Here is a 19,499-nt window from a genome sequence, read left to right as displayed (position 1 = left end):
GCAGTTACAGAGGTGATGTCCTTTTAAAGATATCAGAGGATATTCTCAGAGACATGCCAATCAGAAATGATTATAAATATGACTGTATTGGGGCTTATCAATGTTTGGTTAGCAGAGATGATACATACCATAATATCACTACCAAATCTCAGCTTAGTAGCAATTAACATTTTTATTTGATCTTTTTCAAAAGTATCATTAGGATCTGGAACAGATGTTAAAAGGAATTGGACATGAATTTGAAGATCTATTTGCAGGGTGACAGGGTGGTGGGACAACACTTTTTCAATGCATTTTCGAAGATCCCAAACAGACATGATGGGTCAACAACTATCTCTGTGTTATTAGATTATGTTAGTTTATTAAATACAAGTAGAGTTCCTTTAACGGTGAAACTGTTCCCCAGCTCTCCGACATCTTTTACCCTCTTACACTCTTACACCAACAAAGTTTTCTTACACTCAAAATAAGTTTGAACAGTTGCAATCTGATGAAACTTACTGGCCTCAGCTTCCTGTTTGTGTAAGTATATAACGCAACTCTAATGTCTGAAGGTCTACAGTACAATAGCTGTTGTTTTCACTCAGGAAATTTGGTACGGCAACAATGGCACAAATTCATTCTTTTTCCATGTACAGATTCCGAATGTTGATCTCAAATGTAATGTGCGGAAAGTTGTTAAGCAGAAATGACAGCTGCTTCCTTGAAGGGAAGGTGGGAGAGTAGGAAGGTTAAAAATTATAGATTTTCATAACGTTGGAGATTGTTTAGCAATGACCATAACATCATCACCAAACCTGAGTAATTCAAATAAAATTTTGAAGTCTTTCCAGGGTATGGAAAGGCAGAAATTATAAGAAAACACATAATGAAACTGACATTTACATATATATCATTCACTTGTGTTTTTTCATTGAAGTTTATTTCAAATAAAGTCTGACGTTGAAGGAACTAAATTTCAGAGCTGAAATAGAAATCTACAGACACTGATATATTGTAACAACTCAACAGGGAATTAATTTCTCGACATTCATATACTTCTGATTCATGAAATGTTTATAGGCACTGATGCTGCTTTCAACAACTGAATATATTAATCACTTTTACCAAATTTATTATTAAAGAAATGATTGAATTGAGTGCAGATTTATTCTGGTAATATTTGTGTTGATTTTATTTGCCTTGGATTAGAATTTACAAACTGGTAATACAGTTTTAAAGGACGGTTGCCTTAATCAAGACTAACCAGAACAGAAATTGTCTCAATATTCAGTATTCAGTATTCAGTATTTCTTTAATACAATTTCACTGAGTACTCGCATACACAGAGGAAACGAAAAAACGTTGCTCAATCGGTTTCCATTCAGTGTAAAAATAAAAACAAAAAGGGTAATATATAGAGCTTTAAAAACAAATTAAAATTACCATTTTAAAAAAGAAAGTAGGCCTAAAAATTAACAATATAATAAAAACAGTCATTCTGATCGACAGTGGTCGACTTCAGGAGGGCGGGAAAAAACACCATACACCGCCAGAGATAGGTGGTTACAAGTCTGTATGGAGTTTACACGTTCTCCCCATAACTGTGAGGGTTTAATCGATTGCTCCGGTTTCCTCCCACAACCCAAAAACTTGCAGGTTTGTAGATTAATTGGAATCTTTCTCATTTGCTCTCATGGAGCACTGAATCGTACGGCCTCTCAAAAGTTGCAGGGTTATGGAGACATTGGTGGAGAAAATCATCGTTTGTTACTGGCATTAAGTGAATTTGGTCGCACTGAGCCCAATGGAGCATCCTGGATAAAGGAGAAGACTGTGACCAATATTCGTGCTTGCAGTTACTGGTGTTGCCTACAAATCTGTTTCTCCCAAATGGAACCCAGTTGCCATTTTGAGAATTCCACATTATTAAAACCACCAGGTTAGTTATTGTATGACCAGATGCTGGTACAACATGAATCAGCATGGAAAAGTATTATCAGGTATCCATCAAGGTAATCCATCTTTGTCATCTAGAAAATGCAACAATATTGGAGTAATTTGGTTCCTCTGGAACTTTTGGTACACAAAAACCAGGCATTAGACATTATATTTTATTAAAGTTCATTTAAAAATATAAAACCACTTATTGGATAAGTGCTGATCCCAGTACGGATAGATTTGAAGAGCTGACAATGGATAACTTATCCCTTCATAATGCAAAGCTTCCCAGTGTATTAGCTCTGTGATAACGCTTTCTTCACCTCTATTCAAGTAAGTTTTCCAGAACATAAATAAATGTAACATTATAACTGTTTTGTCACTGGGATAAGCTGCGGTCTCTTCTTCCACGTCAGTGGAAAATAGATAGGGTGTTGTGGAACTGTCAGCATCTTTGGAGAACAGCTGTGGATATTTTATCAGAAGTCAGCACACCTCAACAGCGAGAGTCTGCTTTGTTTCAGCTGGTGATTCATTTACAAAACACAATCAGCGCTGCTGAACCATTTCACTTCAATATGAGCCATCTGCTCTTGCAAATGTATACGAGGATAATTGAGTTGAAAGAATAAAATGAAAATCATGGTGCAGGATCAATTCATATATTCAGCTTCTGGCTTCTGACACAACTGCATACGAGCCACATTTTCCAATTACCGGAAATACATTTTAATCAGCTTATTTGATCAATCTTATTCAACAGCAAATTACAGGTCTCAACATCTTCCAGAATGGAAAATAAATCACAAAATGCGGGAATAACTCAGCAGGTCAGGCAGCAACTCTAATGGACATGGATAGGATATGTTTCGGTTTGGGACCCTTCGTCAAAGATGTTGCTTGACGCACTGAATTACTTTGCACTGTGTTTTTTTTTCCAATCCAGCATCTGCAGTACCTCGTGTCTCCATCTTACAGCATACATCAGGAACTGATCTCAGAGATATACTATTCTTGTACTTGTAAACTTGGTCTGATCCAATTCCCCGCTTCTTCTTAACTCATACCATATCTTCCTCAACCATCACACTTACCTACATTGTTTGGCATCACCTCGATTTAAATTTCTCATCCATCAATGGCCTTTCCCCATCGCTCTCACATTTCTACAACACCTCGCTCTCTTCCACTTCTGACCTCTTGGACATTCTTGGTTTTATTTGTTCTTCTATTTTTGGCTCTGTTTTCTACTCCTGAGGTCCTAAGCACACAAATTCCTCCCCAAATCTCTTCACTTCTTCATCTGAAAACCTTCAAAATGTCTCAACATCTGCTTCCTTGATCAGCTGCCCAAAAACCTCTGAGTAGTTTGGCTGCAAATTTTATTTTGTAATCAGTTTTAACAAGTACTGTGGAATATTCCATCTGTTAATGTTGCTGTATAGATATACAGGATTTTTTAAACTTTACACTTTAGAGATACAGTGCGGAAACAGGATCTTCAGCTCACCGAGTCGGCGCTCACCCATATAATTGCACTATCCTACACACCCATAACAATTTAAAAATTTACCAATTAACCTACAAATCTTTACGTCTTTGGAGTGTGGGAGGAAACTGTAGCACCCAGGGAGAATCCATGCGGCCACATGGAGAACGTACAAACTCCATACAGACAATACCCATAGTCAGCATGTGTTGTGTTTCGGCTGTTGTAATAACTGAAACCTTACACCATGATAAAGGTCCAAAGACTTTATTAACGACATTAACGACATCGAGGTTGTGCAGTGAAGCAGGAACCATAACCTTATGTCCTTTTAAAATAATGCCATCCTGCAGCACTAGCTCATCACGGACGGCAATGAAAGGCCGGACTGGCAGCGGAACGTTGTAGTGCTTGTCTGGCCAGCCGCGCTTAATGACGGAGGTAAGCGACCATAGAGTACAGTCAGCAGCAGTGTGGGCAACCAAGTCCTCCATACAAGACGAGGGAATAAAACACACAGTCATTACCAGAAAGTCATCATCCGGTGAGGGCGGATCCTCGCAGGTCTTCCGGGGTGCACACGAGAGAATGTCAGCCAGGTGCATATCCTTACCGCGCTTGTGGATCAGAACAATGTCATATTTTTGAAGTTGCAGTAACATCTGCTGTAGGCGTGCAGGAGAGGCATGGATTGGTTTGTTGAAAATGCTGATCAGAGGTTGCTGGTCCGTTTCAATTGTGACCGTGTGACCAAAGATGAAATTGTTGAATTTCTTGCAGGCAAAAACAACCACTAACAGCTCTTTCTCACTTTGGGCATATCATTGTTCTGTGTCAGTCATGGTGCGCGAGGCATAGGCAACAGGCTTATTGCCATTGCCATCATTCTGAAGAAATGCTGCGCCTAGCCTGTGTTGTGAGGCATCACAAGTCAGTGTAACCGGTAGTTTAGGATCAAAGTAAGCCAGCGTAGCAGCACTAGACATCTGCTGCTTAAGTGTGTCGAACGCTTTCTGTTGTTGCTCATGTCGAGTCCAAGCAGTGTCTTTGTGTGTAAGTTGGTGCAATGGGGCTGATATTTCGCTGAATTTGCTCAAATAGTTAACCATGCCAAGGAATCTCTGCAAATTCAGCATGTCTGTGGGTGCTGGGAGCTCATTGATAGCACTGGTTGTCGCTGGTTTTTAGACTGTCTTTGGTAAATATATGGCCTAAGCATTTTACTTCATTCACTCTGAATTTGCATTTTTGAGGATTCAGCTTGAGATGGATGGCCTTGGCACGATCCAAGACCTTTGTCAGATTGGCATCGTGTTCTTCAACCATTCTTCCAGCAATGAGGATATCATCTACTACGAAGGAGCATGGGTAGCCTGGAAACAATTGCTCCATAGCTTGTTGAAATACATCACTAGCAGAACTTATTCCAAAGGACATGCGAAGACATTTATAACGACCGAATGGAGTGCTGAAAGTTGTCAACTTGGAGGATTTATGTTCCAGCAAAATCTGCCAGAATGAGTGGGTTCGTATCCCACTTCTGACACCATGTTGTGTTTCGGCTGTTGTAATAACTGAAACCTTACACCATGATAAAGGTCCAAAGACTTTATTAACAGCATAGCATATATAACTTCATGCTAGCATGTCTTTCTAATTCTAAAGGGAACAGGCAGGGAGGACTACTGTAAAAGCAAGTGGGCGTAACTACCAAAGCATGACTGATAACATGAGTGACACTGATCTACAGGATGGAGCTCAGATCTCTGGTGCTGTAAGGCACCAACTCCACTGCTACACTACTGTGCTGCCCATAACTCTTAACAGAAAATGAAGAACTATTTCTTGAAGTTTGGTCTTTGGTGAATTTTCAGTCCCTATAACATTTTGGAGAGCCCATCTCAATAATTTCAGTCCTTGAATATTGGCAGTTCACATTGCTTTACTGTTGAGAATGCATGTTATGCTGGAATGCCCAACATCAGGTGATAGACCACCTACAGATTCAACAGCTGAAATTCAGCAGCTACATTGTGAAATTCAAATGTCATACAAGGCGAGGCACCAGGCTACAACTTTTGATTTGGAGTAATGTGCTGTGTTGGCCTTTTCAGTGCTGGTTGGGAGATTACATAGTTTCCAATTGGGTTCATCAAGAATTCAGAAGGTCATTAGCTTTTATGTGTTTAGATAGAAGGGAGCCACATGTCATTAGAGTCTTGTCTCTCCACTGTCTGTTGTGCAGATGTGCGCTTATAAATTAGTGATTAATAAAAGACTTCCAGAGCAAAGCAGATCTTACTTTCTAACACTATTTCCTGCAGTTTCAAATTAAAGGGCACTTGAACTTTCAAGTATTGGTAGGCTAGTATTTTGTCTTTTGACCAATCATAATAAGCAAACATCTTACAAAATAAATGAATACCATGAAAGTAATTTATAATACTTTGGTGACTGATTCCAATAAGTTATACATGAGAGTCTGGTGAAGGGTTCTTGTCCTGCAGACCTTTGTACTTAATTAATATGATTCCGAATGAGCAAATAATAAGTCGAAGGATGAAAGGTCAACAGTGAGGGACATAACACAAAGGCAGTGGATTGGACATGGAAACAACATACTGAGAAAGAGCATCCTTCTTTAACAGATTGTGACTGCATAATTTAGATTTATCATCTAAATCTTGCTATTGTTAGAAGGTCTATTTTCCTACTTATGAGTTTGTATATTGAGTGAATGTAATAATATTTTTACCACATTTTCCTCTTTTGTGATAATGGAACCATGAGAGTTGGATTGATTTTCTCCTTCATCGCAATTCTCATTCTTTAAATATGCTTTTAGTTTGGGTATATTTAAAATTATAACCTCTGGAATCATCCTTTGAATGCCTTCACTAATATAGTGAAGGCATTCACTATATTAGTGAAGTCTTTCTAATATATCGTAGCTCATTTTTGTTCCCTTTAGATCTGCTGCAAGCTATCAATTAAACACCGATGGTATTTATCTGTGGAATTTCTCATTATCGCTCAGAATCCTGAAGAGGGCAAACAGAAATTTGTCCTCAGCCATTCACACTAAACAAGCAATGTGACAGCAACTGGACTTTGGGCTTTGCAATGAAATTCCATTCCAATGATCTCATGAGAATCTAATTGGAGAGTCACACTGTGAACATGTTGTTAAATTGCTTGACCCCTCATTGCGTTTCTGACCCAGGCTGCAAATCCTGCACCACTATTTTGAAGAAGAGAAGGGAGGTTCGCCTAGTTCAATAATTCTCTCAACCAAGATCATCAAAATCTTTCATCAGTAAGATATTGCTGTGCAAGAAATGGATTTTGTGCCCATACCTTGAAAGTTATTTATTCACACTTTTATGTATCTACATTCTGTGCGAGGTATGATTTAAATTCAAATATTTCTTTCTTGCCTTTTTAGCTCTGACATACTGAATAGTTCAAGTCTGAATATTTGGATCACAACAGTCCTGAAGTTCTAAATTGAATTTTGTGGCCCAGTTTTGAAAACTCTGTAGTTTTTGATTTTTGGTATCTTTAGTTCATTTGATAGAACAAAGCCTTGATGTAAATAAACAAAAGGTCTAGCTCCCTAACATTGACACTGTCTTTTAATCTCTGTCCACAACAGAACCAGTTTCTCATGTTAATGGTGCTCTTGATGTAGAAATAGGGAACTGCAAATGCTGGTTTACAAAAAAGGACACAAACTGCTGGAGTTAATCAGTGGGTTAGATCAGTCTGAAGAAGGGTTCTGACTTGAAACATCACCTATCCATTGTCTCCAGAGATGTTACCTGGCCTGCTAAGTTGCTCCAGCACTATGTGTCCTTTATAGTGGTCTTGCTACTTACAATATCCAAAAGGAAGGGTCAAATTGTTTGTCAATTTTGCACTGGATTGTCATTCGAGCTTGAACTATTCCATTCTGACATCTTTGGACAAGGAAAGAAAGGTGTACATTTTTAGAGTGCCCTTCATGAGCTCGGAATGACCTTTAAAGCTAATGGAGTACCTTTGAAGAATGGTCACTGTTGCAGTGTTTGAAACAACAACCAGTTTATACAGTGCCATGCTCCACAAGTAATGACATGACTGGCTGTTGATGGCTGAGAGATTGATCAGTGGACTAGTGTGCCTCACTGCATATATTTTTAATTGTTCCACGCATCTTTTAGGATCGGGATCATATGCAGCACAAAGATGTTAATACCTCGTGAAAACAGTGTGCTTCCTTTTTCTTCATCCATCGTTTCTCTCAGTCTGGAAGATGAATATTACCTGTGGTCAATCAAATAGTGACAGTGATATTAAACGATATTAACAGAGAGAATCAGTAGGGTGGGGTAGAGGGGGGGAGATTGGACGGGGGGGGGGGGGGGGGGGGCGGGGGGCTAGGCCTCTTTCCATGTCTGGCAGCAGATAGGACTGTTCAGTGTACTGTCTAGGTGAGGTCTGCTGTATGATTTTACTGTGTTGTATGCAAAACAAAACATTTCACTGCACCGAGGTACATGTGACAATAAAGTTTCATTGAATTATTGATATACGTGAAGGATGTCCATTATGAAATAGGTTGAAACCAGCAAAGTTTCTTTGTTATTGACAGTGTGGTGTCACAGATCATTGGCTCACAGTACATGCTCTCGTGAGATAGATATGACTGCAAAGTTAAACTGAATATTCTTATTAATTTATATAGATTTGAAGTTAATGTTGCTATCAGATTTTGGTCTCATGATTTGTTATTTACCAAGAAATGAGGCACCTGAATTCTTCCTTTGTAAACATACTAACAGACAGCATTCAAGCAGGACAAACCAGCGAGAACTATGCACAGAAATATGATTCACATGTTTAATTTGAAAACTGAACCAAATACTTCATTCAACTGCCTCAAATCTTTTGACTGTGTTTACAACCTTACAGCAGCATAACCAGTCAGAGCGTTTGTCTGTGTAATGGGTCTGTCTCACATTCCTGAGCTGCTCACGATTTCTCCCGAGTTTTCCCCTTGATTCAAACTCGGAGAATGTTCGTAACGGGTCCGTAGGAGGCGGTAGGACTCCGTAGATATATCGTAGCGGCTCGTTATGTCAGCCGTAGGTACTCGGGCATTAAATGTTGCAATGTTTCTCCTCCCGACTATCTTTTTACTCGTGGACATTTTTTGTCATGCTGGAAAAAACATCCCGACTTACCTGATGCCCCGAGTACCTACGGCTAACATAACGAGCCGCTACGATATATCTACGGCCTCCTACGGACCTGTTACGAACATTCTCCGAGTTTGAATCAAGGGGAAAACTCGGGAGAATTCGTGAGCAGCTCGGGAAAATGGGACAGGCCCTTAAGAAGGAGCTGCAGATGCTGGTTTAACCGAAGATAGACACAAAAAGCTGGAGTAACTCTGCGGGACAGGCAGCATTACTGGATTGAAGGAATGGGGGAATTCAAATCTTTTCCTCTGCCTGCTTGGCAATGTTATCCCATGATACAGCTTGGAACAGAATGTGGAATAGCTGGCACTGACTAATCTCGGCTGATGCTGGCACCCAATTTTGGTGGTGGTGGTGGTGGGGTCAGGGGTGGCTTTACAATCTGACAGTACAATGTTCTCTGAACTACATAGACTTAAGGGCATTAGTTTTGTCTTTTTGCACTGTATTGTTTGTTTGTTTTAAGTGGATATATGTGCATAGATTTTTTTTAAAGTATATATATACTGAACTTTTTCTCATTTATTATATTGGTTTGTTACAGGTTACTATGTTTTCATTTTCTGTTGCGAGTAAGAATCTCCTTATTCTATCTGGGATATATGACAATAAAACACTCTTGACACTTTCTGCAGTCTGCATTTGTTGTGCAATGTGAAAGTTGTCATACATTGGAACAAAGAGAGATGCTGTGATGAAACTTAATTTCAACACAGACAGGATACAGACGTGGAAATTGTGCAAAGCAGTTTTCTCGTTCACTCTTAGGATAGGAAATGTGTCCTTAACATCTTCAGTGATTCTTCCATGTGGTGATCAACAAGGAGTGATGCTGATTACCTGAACAAGGACTGGAGAAATCAGTTCCTGCTTTTGTCTGATCTGATAAATATTCTTGAGTCCCAGAGTTCATATTAAGTGGCGCTCTCTTTCTCTTGACACCAACCTCAGGCTTTTGGAACATACCCAACAATGTTAAACGTATTTATGACATTTTCAGACCATTGTTTGTCTGGTTTTGGACCAAACACCTCACATAGGACGGATAGTTCCACTCCCCTAGGATAAGCATTCATTTGTCATCAAGTGATTGTTCTGCTTTGTTTTACTCGTGTTATTTGTTGTGGCATTTTGATAAGCCTTAAGAGTTTATCAGGGCATTTCTGAGTGCAACCAGGTGTCAAATGGTTTAGGTTGCAACTGAAGTCATTATAGACCAGAGTCAATAAGGTCAGACAGATGCCATGGACATTACTTTTAAACTGACTTCAACTTTTCTATTTGAGGGCTGACCAAATGAAGTGATATCCACAAAATGTCTGTCTTATAGGATTTGAAGCCATTTAATTTGTAATTAATTCAGGCCTTTAAATTATAAATTATAAAACCAAATCATTGCATTGCCATACTTCATGGAAGCAAAGAATTTAGGAAGAGCGATAAAAAAAAAGTTATAAATGAAACACGCTGGAAATTCCCAAAGAGGCACAGTGCCACAGTAGTATAGTTGTTGCCTTACAGCACCAAAGACCCGGGTTCAATCCTGACTGGGTGGTGCCTGTATGGAGTTTGTACGTTCTCCCTGTGACCGCGTGGGGTTTCTCAGGGTGCTCCAGTTTCCTCTCACATTCCAAAGAACTGAATTGAATTGAATTGAATTGAATACATTCTATTAGACAAGTATGTAAACATACATGGGATTTGCCTTGGTGCTTTGCTCGCAAGTAACAACACGATACACAGGAGACAATTACAAATAAAACATTATAATTTAAACATGTGAAGAATGAAATACAGGTTTGTAGGTTAAGTGGTTTTGGTAAAATTATAAATTGTCCCTAGTGTGTAGGATAGTGCTAGTGCACGGGGATTACTTGTCGGCGCCGACTGGGGCCTGTTACCGTGCAGTATCTCTGAAGTCTAAAAACAATGTCTTGCAGGCTGAACACAACCCAACATGCTTTTTTTCTGCTATGTGGAGGAACCCACATCATGAGCAGATTAAGCAGTAAAAACTTTGAATAAACTATTGCCTCATTCAGGACAGCTGTTTGGCTCCATAAATGGAGTGAAGGGGAAGAGGTATTTGGGCAGGTGTTGCCTGTGGTTACTTAGGACATACAGTGCCCTCCATAATGTTTGGGACGAAGACCCATCATTTATTTATTTGCCTCTGTACTCCACAATTTGAGATTTATTATAGAAAAAAATCACATGTGGTTAAAGTGCACATTGTCAGATTTTAATAAAGGTAATTTTTATACATTTTGGTCTCACCATGTAGAAATTACATCTGTGTTTATACATTGTCCCCCCCATTTCAGGGCACCATAATGTTTGGGACACATGGCTTCACGGGTGTTTGTAATTGCTCAGGTGAGTTTGATTGCCTCCTTAATGCAGGTATAAGAGAGCTCTCAGCACCTAGTCTTTCCTCCAGTCTATTCAACACCTTTGGAAACTTTTATTGCTGTTTATCAACACGAGGACCAGTTGTGCCAATGAAGTCAAATAAGCCATTATGAGACTGAGAAACACGGATAAAACTGTTAGAGACATTAACCAAACCTAAAACATATTTTATCACAATCAACTGTTTCGAACATCATTAAGAAGAAAGAGAGAATTGGTGAGCTTACAAGTCACAAAGGGACTGGCAGTCCAAGGAAGAACTCCACAGCTGATGATAGAAGATTTCTCTCTCTCATCAAGTAAAATCCCCAAACACCTGTCCGACAGATCAGAAACACTCTTCAGGTGTGGATTTGTCAATGATCTCTGTCTGCAGAAGACTTCATGAACAGAAATACAGAGGCTACAATGCAAGATGCAAACCACTGGTTAGCCACAAAAATAGTATGGCCAGGTTACAGTTTGCCAAGAAGTACTTAAAAGAGCAACCACAGTTCTGGAACTGGAACTATTGTGGACAGATGAGACGAAGATTAACTTATATCAGAGTGATGGCAAGAGCAAAGCATGGAGGAGAGAAGAGCGATCGCGGTGGTGCAGCGGTAGAGTTTCTGCCTTATAGCGAATGCAGCACCGGAGACCCGGGTTCGATCCCGACTATGGGCGCTGTCTGTACGGAGTTTGTACGTTCTCCCCGTGACCTGCGCGGGTTTTCTCCGAGATCTTCGGTTTCCTCCCACACTCCAAAGACGTACAGATATTTAGATTAATTGGCTAGGTAAATGCAAAGATTGCCCCCAGTGGGTGTAGGATAGTGTTAATATGCGGGGATCGCTGGTCGGCGCGGATCCAGTGGGCCGAAGGGCCTGTTTCCACGCTGCATCTCCAAACTAAATTAAACTAAACTGCCCAAGATCCAAAGCATACCACCTCATCTGTGAAACACGGTGATTGGGGTGTTCTGGCCTGGGCATGTATGGCTGCTGAAGGTACCGGCTCACTTATCTTCATTGATGATACAACTGCTGATGATAGTAGTATAATTCTCAAGTGTATAGATACATCTTATCTGCTCAAGTTCAAACAAATGCCTCAAAACTCATTGGCCGGTGGATCATTCTACAGCAAGACAATGATCCCAAACATACTGCTAAAGCAACAAAGGATTTTTTCAAAGCTAAATAACGGTCAATTCTTGAGTGGCCAAGTCAATCACCCGATCTGAACTGAATTGAGCATGCCTTTTATATGCTGAAGAGGAAATTGAAGGGGACTAGCCCCCAAAACAAGCATAAGCTAAAGATGGCTGCAACACAGGCCTGGCAGAACATCATAAGAGAAGACACCCAGCAATTGGTGATGTCCATGAATCGCAGACTTCAATCAGTCATTGCATGCAAAGGATATGCAACAAAATACTAAACATGACTGCTTTCATTTACATGACATTGCTGTGCCCCAAACAAAATGGTGCCCTGAAATGGGGGGACTATGTATAAACACTGCTGTAATTTCTACATGGTGAAACCAAAATGTATAAAAATGGCCTTTATTAAGATCTGACAATGTGCACTTTAACCACATGTGATGCTTTCCATTACAAATCTCAAATTGTGGCGTACAGAGGCAAATAAATAAATGATGGATCTTTGTCTCAAACATTATGGAGGGCACTGTAGAGCAATGCAGAGTGGTTGAAAAGGCATATGGAATGCTTGCATTCATCGGTCAGGGCATTGAGTTTAAGAGTCAGGATGTCATGATGCTACTTAGGCTATATTTGGAATATTGATTGCATGCTGTTCTGGGTTGGCCTCATCACATAAATGTGAAGGATGTGAAGTCTTTGGGAAAAAGTGCAGAGGAGGTTTACCAGAATGTTGCCTCAATTAGGACGTATTTGCTACAGGGAGAGGTTGGACAGACTTGAATTGTTTTCTCAGGAATGCTGGAGGTTGCAGGGAGTATACAAAATTATCAGAGGCATAGCTAGGGAAGACAGATTACATAGAGGGTGCCTGGAATGTTCTGCCAAGGATGGGGGGTTGAGGCAGATATGATAGTGGCATTTAAGAGATATGATAATGGGATTTTGGTTCATCATTTTGATATGCAGGGAATGGAGGGATATGGGTTATGTGCAGGTAGATAAGAGATAGTCTTGAAATTATGTTCAGCACCTGTTCTGGTGATGTACTGTTCGATATTCTAGTACAGCACAGGAACAGTTTTTTCAGCCCACAATTTCTGTGCCAAACGATGCCAAAATAAATGAATCTTCCCTGCTTGTACATTATCCAAATCCTTCCATTCCCTTCACATTCCACATGCCCATCTAAAAGCCTCATCAATGCCTCTATCATATCGGCTCCCACCACCACCCCGGCAGCACGTTTTCCACACCCATGGTGTACAAAAATTTGCCTCGCACATCTATCTATACTATTACTAAAACTCTCATCTTGACCACTTCCAGTCTGCGTTGTTCTTAAATTTGCGCAAAAACGGTATGCTATTTCACTAGGATTTTTGGCCACCTTACCCACCGTTGTCCTCTGCTCCAAGCGCGCCAAGTTTTGTTCCGATCGGTGGAATATTAGAAACGTTATGAAGGTTTAATAAATTGTGAGATCAGCAGATTGGTCTTCTCGCCTGTCAATCACCATGAAGGTAACGCCCCTCCGGGGGCGAGGAGAATAAAGCCCCAGACGCCAGTCGTGAGTCAGTCAGCCCGGAAGCTGGGAAGTGAGAGTTGAGTCCAGAACTGTGAGTCCACAATCCATTAGTGAGTGAACTGTGAGTCTGCAAGCCGTGAGTGACTGAACTGTGAGTGCGCAAGCCGTGAATGACTGAACTGTGAGTCCACAAGCCGCGCTGAGTCCGGAAGTCACGCTGAGTCCGGAAGTCGTGCTGAGTCCAGAAGTCGCGCCGAGTCCGGAAGTCGTGCCAAGTTCAGAAGTCACGCCGAGTCCGGAAGTCGCGCCAAGTCCGGATGTTGAGCCTGAGTCCAGAGGTCCACAAGCCGTGAGTGACTGAACTGTGAGTCCACAAGCCGTGAGTGACTGAACAGTGAGTCCACAAGCCGTGAGTGACTGAACTCTGAGACCATAAGCCGTGAGTGAACTGTGAGTCCACAAGCCGTGTTAGTGAACTGTGAGTCCACAAGCCGTGGCTGAGTGAACTGTGAGTCCACAAGCCGTGAGTGAGAGAATTGTGAGTCCACTAGCACTGGCTGAGTGAACTGTGAGTCCACCAGCCGTGGCTGAGCGAACTGCAAGTCCAGCAGCCGAGGCTGAGTGAACTGCGAGTCCACCAGCTGTGGCTGAGTGAACTGTGAGTCCACCAGCCGTGGCTGAGTGTACTGTGAATCCGATGGGGCAGAAATCCCGGGGGGGGAGGGGGGGGGGGGGGGGGACAGGGGCTGGAGTGAGTGCGTGGGGGGGAAGGGCAAGGGGCGGAGTGGGAGTGGGGGGGGATCAGGGGCGTTACAACGGGAACCCGTCAGCCGCGCCTGCGCAGTTGGGGGCTATGCGTGAGTGGTGGAATATTGGAATTGGTGGAGAGGTGGAATATTGCAATTGGGAAACCAGGCCTCCCATGTGAGAATGGGACCCAATGGGTCCCACTTAGTCTAGTCTCCTTTAAACTTTAACTTTCTCATCTTAAAATTGATTCCATCATGGAAATTAACATTTTTGGTCTTTAACATTTCCACCCTGGGATAAAGGTTCAGGCTGCCTTGGAGCGGAGGTGAGTTTACAAACTCTGTTTCTCTCTCCAGAGATGACGTGTGACTTGCTGATTACTTCCAGCATTTTCTGATATCATTTCAAATTTAGGAAGAGGGAAACTTGTGACATTATTTATGCCAACCTTGCCTGCAAGGTCATTTGGTTAATTGGGCTGTTTGGCTTTCAGGGCTATTTCTGCAAGTAGTTAAGAATCAAAATAGTGAATGGCTTTGGAATTACATATGTAACTGACCAGCTAATGGAGCCAGATTTACTTTCGCTGAAGGACATTAATTACAGAAGTTAGGAGTATCGAGCTTTTTAATGTTGATTTTTATCTATTTAGTTCAATTTGAAGTCCCGAGCTGCCACGTGTTCTGCATCAATAGAGAAACAAGGAACTTTAAATGTGTAGTAATGAGCTGCAGATGCTGCTTTACACTGAAAATAGCCACGAAATGCTGCAATAATAGCAGAGCAGGCAGCATCTCTAGTGAAGGGTTTCTCCGAAGGAACTGAAGATGCTAGTTTACAAAAAATAAATAAAGTGCTGGAGTAACTCATCGAGTCAGGCACTATCTCTGGAGTACATGGATAGGTGAGCTTTTATGTCGAGGCCCTATAAAGCATGTTCTCCAGAGACTCTGCCTGGCCCCTGTATTACTCCAGGACTGCGTGTCTTTTTCTGCATCAATATCTCAGACCAGTGTAGTAGTAACATCTCCACAATGGCACCAATATTATAAATAATAAACAGCGTGAGGAGGGGAGGGGAATTTGTATGCCGATGCCATGTCGCACCTTGCACAAGATTCTCGAGATTGCTCTCTGAGCCGAGAAATCAACCACGACAAAACTGTGTAATATCCGCGCAGAGATAACAGCTGTGCGAACAACTCCACCCTTGGCGATTTGTATGTTTTGCTGAGGTCAAAACGTTGAGAATGACGCCAGTAAGCGGCCACCCCACCCCGTGCGCTTTTGTGCAGGGAATGTGTGATTGTGTCTTTGCTGGGGCAGGTCTAGAGGGACCAGTGCTCACTCTGTAGCAGCTGTCAACGGTTATTTCAGCGGGGTAGATTCCTGCGAAGCAGTCGCTGCTTTCGGCTGACAGACTAGCTGGGTGACTGCTGCTCGGCAGCAGGTAGCTGAACACCACGGACATTAGCGCAGTTGGATGCGAATCTGGATTGGCGGATCGCACGGGAGTCACCGCTGATGAAATGGTCATGGTGAATGAAAAAGGTGAAGCATTATTCATTCTTGCTTAACCCAGACATAAGGCGACTACGCATCTATTTAGATATTATAATCGCTTTTACCATTGTGATTGTTACGCAGTTGTAGCGTTCAGCTTCTTTGCCATTGTACCTATTTTACCCTTTTACAAACTCTGTACTTAACGGGGACTTTCTCTCTTTGAACGTTTTAGACAATGTTTCTTTAACACGGAAGGTTTTTAGATATTTAAGGTCACGTGCTCAGCAAATGTCCTTGTTACACTAGTTCACAAAAGTTATGCCTGATGTGAGGGATGCTTGCAATTTATGTACAATAGTGTGATTTATGCAGTGTGTCTGTTCAGATGTGATAAGCTTCCCAAAATAACATGGAAAATACAGCATTTACTGGGAGCGAAGGGAACACCCGAGAGGAGGTGCGCTCCGCTGTGAGACTCGAAAACTGAGCTAATTTAGACCCTGCGCTCATATAAACCTATAGTCATGGTGTTAGAAAGGAACTGCATCTGTTGGTTTCTTCCAGAAGATAGACAGACAGCCTAACCCGTTGAGTTACTCCAGCACGTTGTGTCTATCTAAAGGTGTAGTCACAAAGGCTGAACCCACCCCACCCCTTGGTGTTGTTGGAAGGTCCACGTGAAAGTGGAAGATGTTGATGAGATACCTGCATATAAGAACTGGTGAGATACACTTTCTGACGTGAAGGATTTCTAAAGTCAGCGTTTAGTGAAAGTATTTCTTGACATTCACTTCAATGATCTTGGACTCAAACTGCTGCTGGGGCGTAAAAACTGTTTAAATCGGATGGAAATAATTAAACAAACGTGTTTTAAATTATGTAATGTTGGACAAGAGGTCACAGCATCGTGGAAGAGCATTTGGCTAGTTTCATGCTGTGATTTTGACGAAACTATTGTAGTCCCTGCCCTTTCCCCATAGCCCTGAAAATATTTCCCTTTCAGTTTTTTTTATTGTGGTAGATATTAGTCATTTGATGTTCTGGCCTCTTGAACACGCACCAGATGTCAGGAAGTTCCACTGCCAGTTATTTTTCAGTTTGTCAAAAAACATTGCCATCACAAAGTCAGCTGACATGCTAACTGCCCTCTGTAAACAAATTAATAAAGATATGTATTTATTCCCTGTAACAAATTAACCAACGCGATTAATGCTGTGGGTATAAACTGTGGTTTGTTCTATTACACTTTTACAGTGGAGAAATGTGACGATGCTTTGGAAGCATTTGAAATAAACTACAAATATTATAGTGGAATGAGATAGAACATAGAAAAGTGCAGCAGAGGAACAGGCCCTTCAGTCCACAATGTCTGTGCAGGACATGCTGCCTACATGAAATAATCTCATCTGCCTACACATGATCCATATCTTTCCATTCTCTGCATATCAATGTGCCCATCTAAAAGTCTCTGAAATACCACTATCACAACTGACTCCATCACCAACCCTGGCAATGTGTTCCAGCCACCTACCGCTCTGTGTGGGGGGGGGGGAAAACACTTGTCCAGCACAGCTCATTAAAATTTGCTCCTCTGACCTTCAAGGTATGTCTCTGACATTTCCAACCTGGGAGAAAATATTCTGACTGTCTACCCTATCTACGCCTCACACAATGTCATATGCTTCTATTGGGTTTCCCCTCTTCTTCCAGTGTTTTAAAGAACACAATCTACATTTGTCCAATATCTTCCCTAATCCAAGCAGCATTTAGGTAAACTACTTCTGCACTCTGAAGTGACAAGAATTTCAGGCAATACTCCAAATTTAGCTGAACCGAAGTCTTTGAGAACTGTATCATGACTTCCTGACTCCTGTATTCAATGTCCCAACCAATGAAGGTACCATGTGCCACCTTTGCCACATTATCCACTTGTGTTGCCACTTTCAGTGTTCCATACTTGGACCCCCAAATCCCTCTGCATATCATTGCTGTTAAGGTTCTTGCCATCAGTCATGTAAATTGCCCCTGCATTCGACCTCCCAAAGTGCAAAGCCTCACTCTTGCTCAGATTAAACTCCCCCTGCCATTTCTCAGCCTAGTTTTGTAGCTGACCTATATCTCACTATGTAATTTGACAGCCTTCCTCACTCTCCGCAAATCTTAGTGTCGTCTGAAAACTTGCAAACAAAGCCATCTGCATTTACATCCAAGTCATTTATGCACATCACAAACAACAGAAGTCCAAGCATAGAAACATAGAAAATAGGTGCAGGAGTAGGCCATTCGGCCCATAGAGCCTGCACCGCCATTCAATATGATCATGGCTGATCATCCAACTCAGTATCCTGTACCTGCCTTCTCTCCATACCCGCTGATCCCTTTAGCCACAAGGGCTACATCTAACTCCCTCTTAAATATAGCCAATGAACTGGCCTCAACTACCTTCTGTGGCAGAGAATTCCACAGATTCACCACTGTGTGAAAAATGTTTTTCTCATCTCGGTTCTAAAAGATTTCCCCCTTATCATTAAACTGTGACCCCTTGCTGGACTTCCCCAACATCGGGAACAATCTTCCTGCATCTAGCCTGTCCAACCCCTTAAGAATTTTGTAAGTTTCTATAAGATCCCCCCCTCAATCTTCTAAATTCTAGCGAGTTTCTCATATGAAAGTCCTGACATCCCATGAATCAGTCTGGTGAACCTTCTCTGTACTCCCTCTATGGCAAGAATGTCTTTCCTCAGATTAGGAGACCAAAACTGTACGCAATACTCCAGGTGTGGTCTCACCAAGACCCTGTACAACTGCAGTAGAACCTCCCTGCTCCTATACTCAAATCCTTTTGCTATGAATGCTAACATACCATTCGCATGATCCCTATGGAACTCCACTGGTCACAGATATCCAGCCTGAATAACGCTTTCCCACCACAACTCTCTCTTCTGTGAGAGTGCCAGCTCTGATCCTATATAAAATCTGTAATATAACTTCCCCTTGGAATTCCATAAATGTGTGTGCTGACCTGGAGATATGTGAAGGTTAAAAGTGTTGTTAATTATCAACAGAATAACCACAAGATCTTTTTAAAGAACTTATAATATTGGTAGCCCGTCCTAACTTCTGACGTCTTCAGCCACGGTACTGGCAGCACAGTGGAACAGCTTTTAGAGCTGCTGCCTCATAGCGCCAGAGATACCGGTTTGATCCTGACCTCGGGTGCTGTCTGTGTGGAGTTTTCAAGCTCTCCCTGCGACTTCATGGGTTTCCTCTGGCTCCTATCCCTAAAACCTGTGACTTGGTAGGTTTATTGGCCCTGTAAATTGCTCCTTGTGTGCAGGTGAGTGGAATCATTTGGGGAATTGATAACAACATGGAAAGAATAAAGTTGGATTAGACCGGTGTTAATGGGTGTCTGATGATCAGCTTGGACTCGGTGGGCCAAAGGACCTGTTTTTGTGCTGTATCCTTCTAACTGCTCAGTGTTCAGTCCATGGTTGCTTTTTT

The 19,499-nt window shown here is 41.7% G+C and overlaps 1 protein-coding gene across 6 annotated transcripts in view; it reads left to right on the top strand.

Moving 5' to 3' along the window:
* Positions 1 to 19,499, top strand: part of ablim1 (actin binding LIM protein 1) — a 250,952-nt gene that overhangs the window by 54,629 nt on the left and 176,824 nt on the right. For 2 of the 6 annotated variants that reach the window (XM_033033933.1, XM_033033932.1), the window contains exon 1: positions 15,752 to 16,040. The exons of 1 other annotated variant lie outside the window; for it this stretch is intronic. In XM_033033933.1, the coding sequence (XP_032889824.1) occupies positions 16,019 to 16,040 (22 nt within the window). In that variant the 5' untranslated portion in view covers positions 15,752 to 16,018. Of the gene's footprint in view, positions 1 to 15,750; positions 16,041 to 19,499 lie in introns of those variants that run through there. 3 more of the 6 variants (XM_033033931.1, XM_033033928.1, XM_033033930.1) reach the window with 2 other exon arrangements.

The sequence above is a fragment of the Amblyraja radiata genome, chromosome 15, assembly GCF_010909765.2.
Source record: "Amblyraja radiata isolate CabotCenter1 chromosome 15, sAmbRad1.1.pri, whole genome shotgun sequence".
NCBI classification, from domain to species: Eukaryota; Metazoa; Chordata; class Chondrichthyes; order Rajiformes; family Rajidae; genus Amblyraja; species Amblyraja radiata.
Note: the sequence above shows the minus strand (reverse complement) of the source record. Positions and strands in the feature narration are given on the sequence as shown.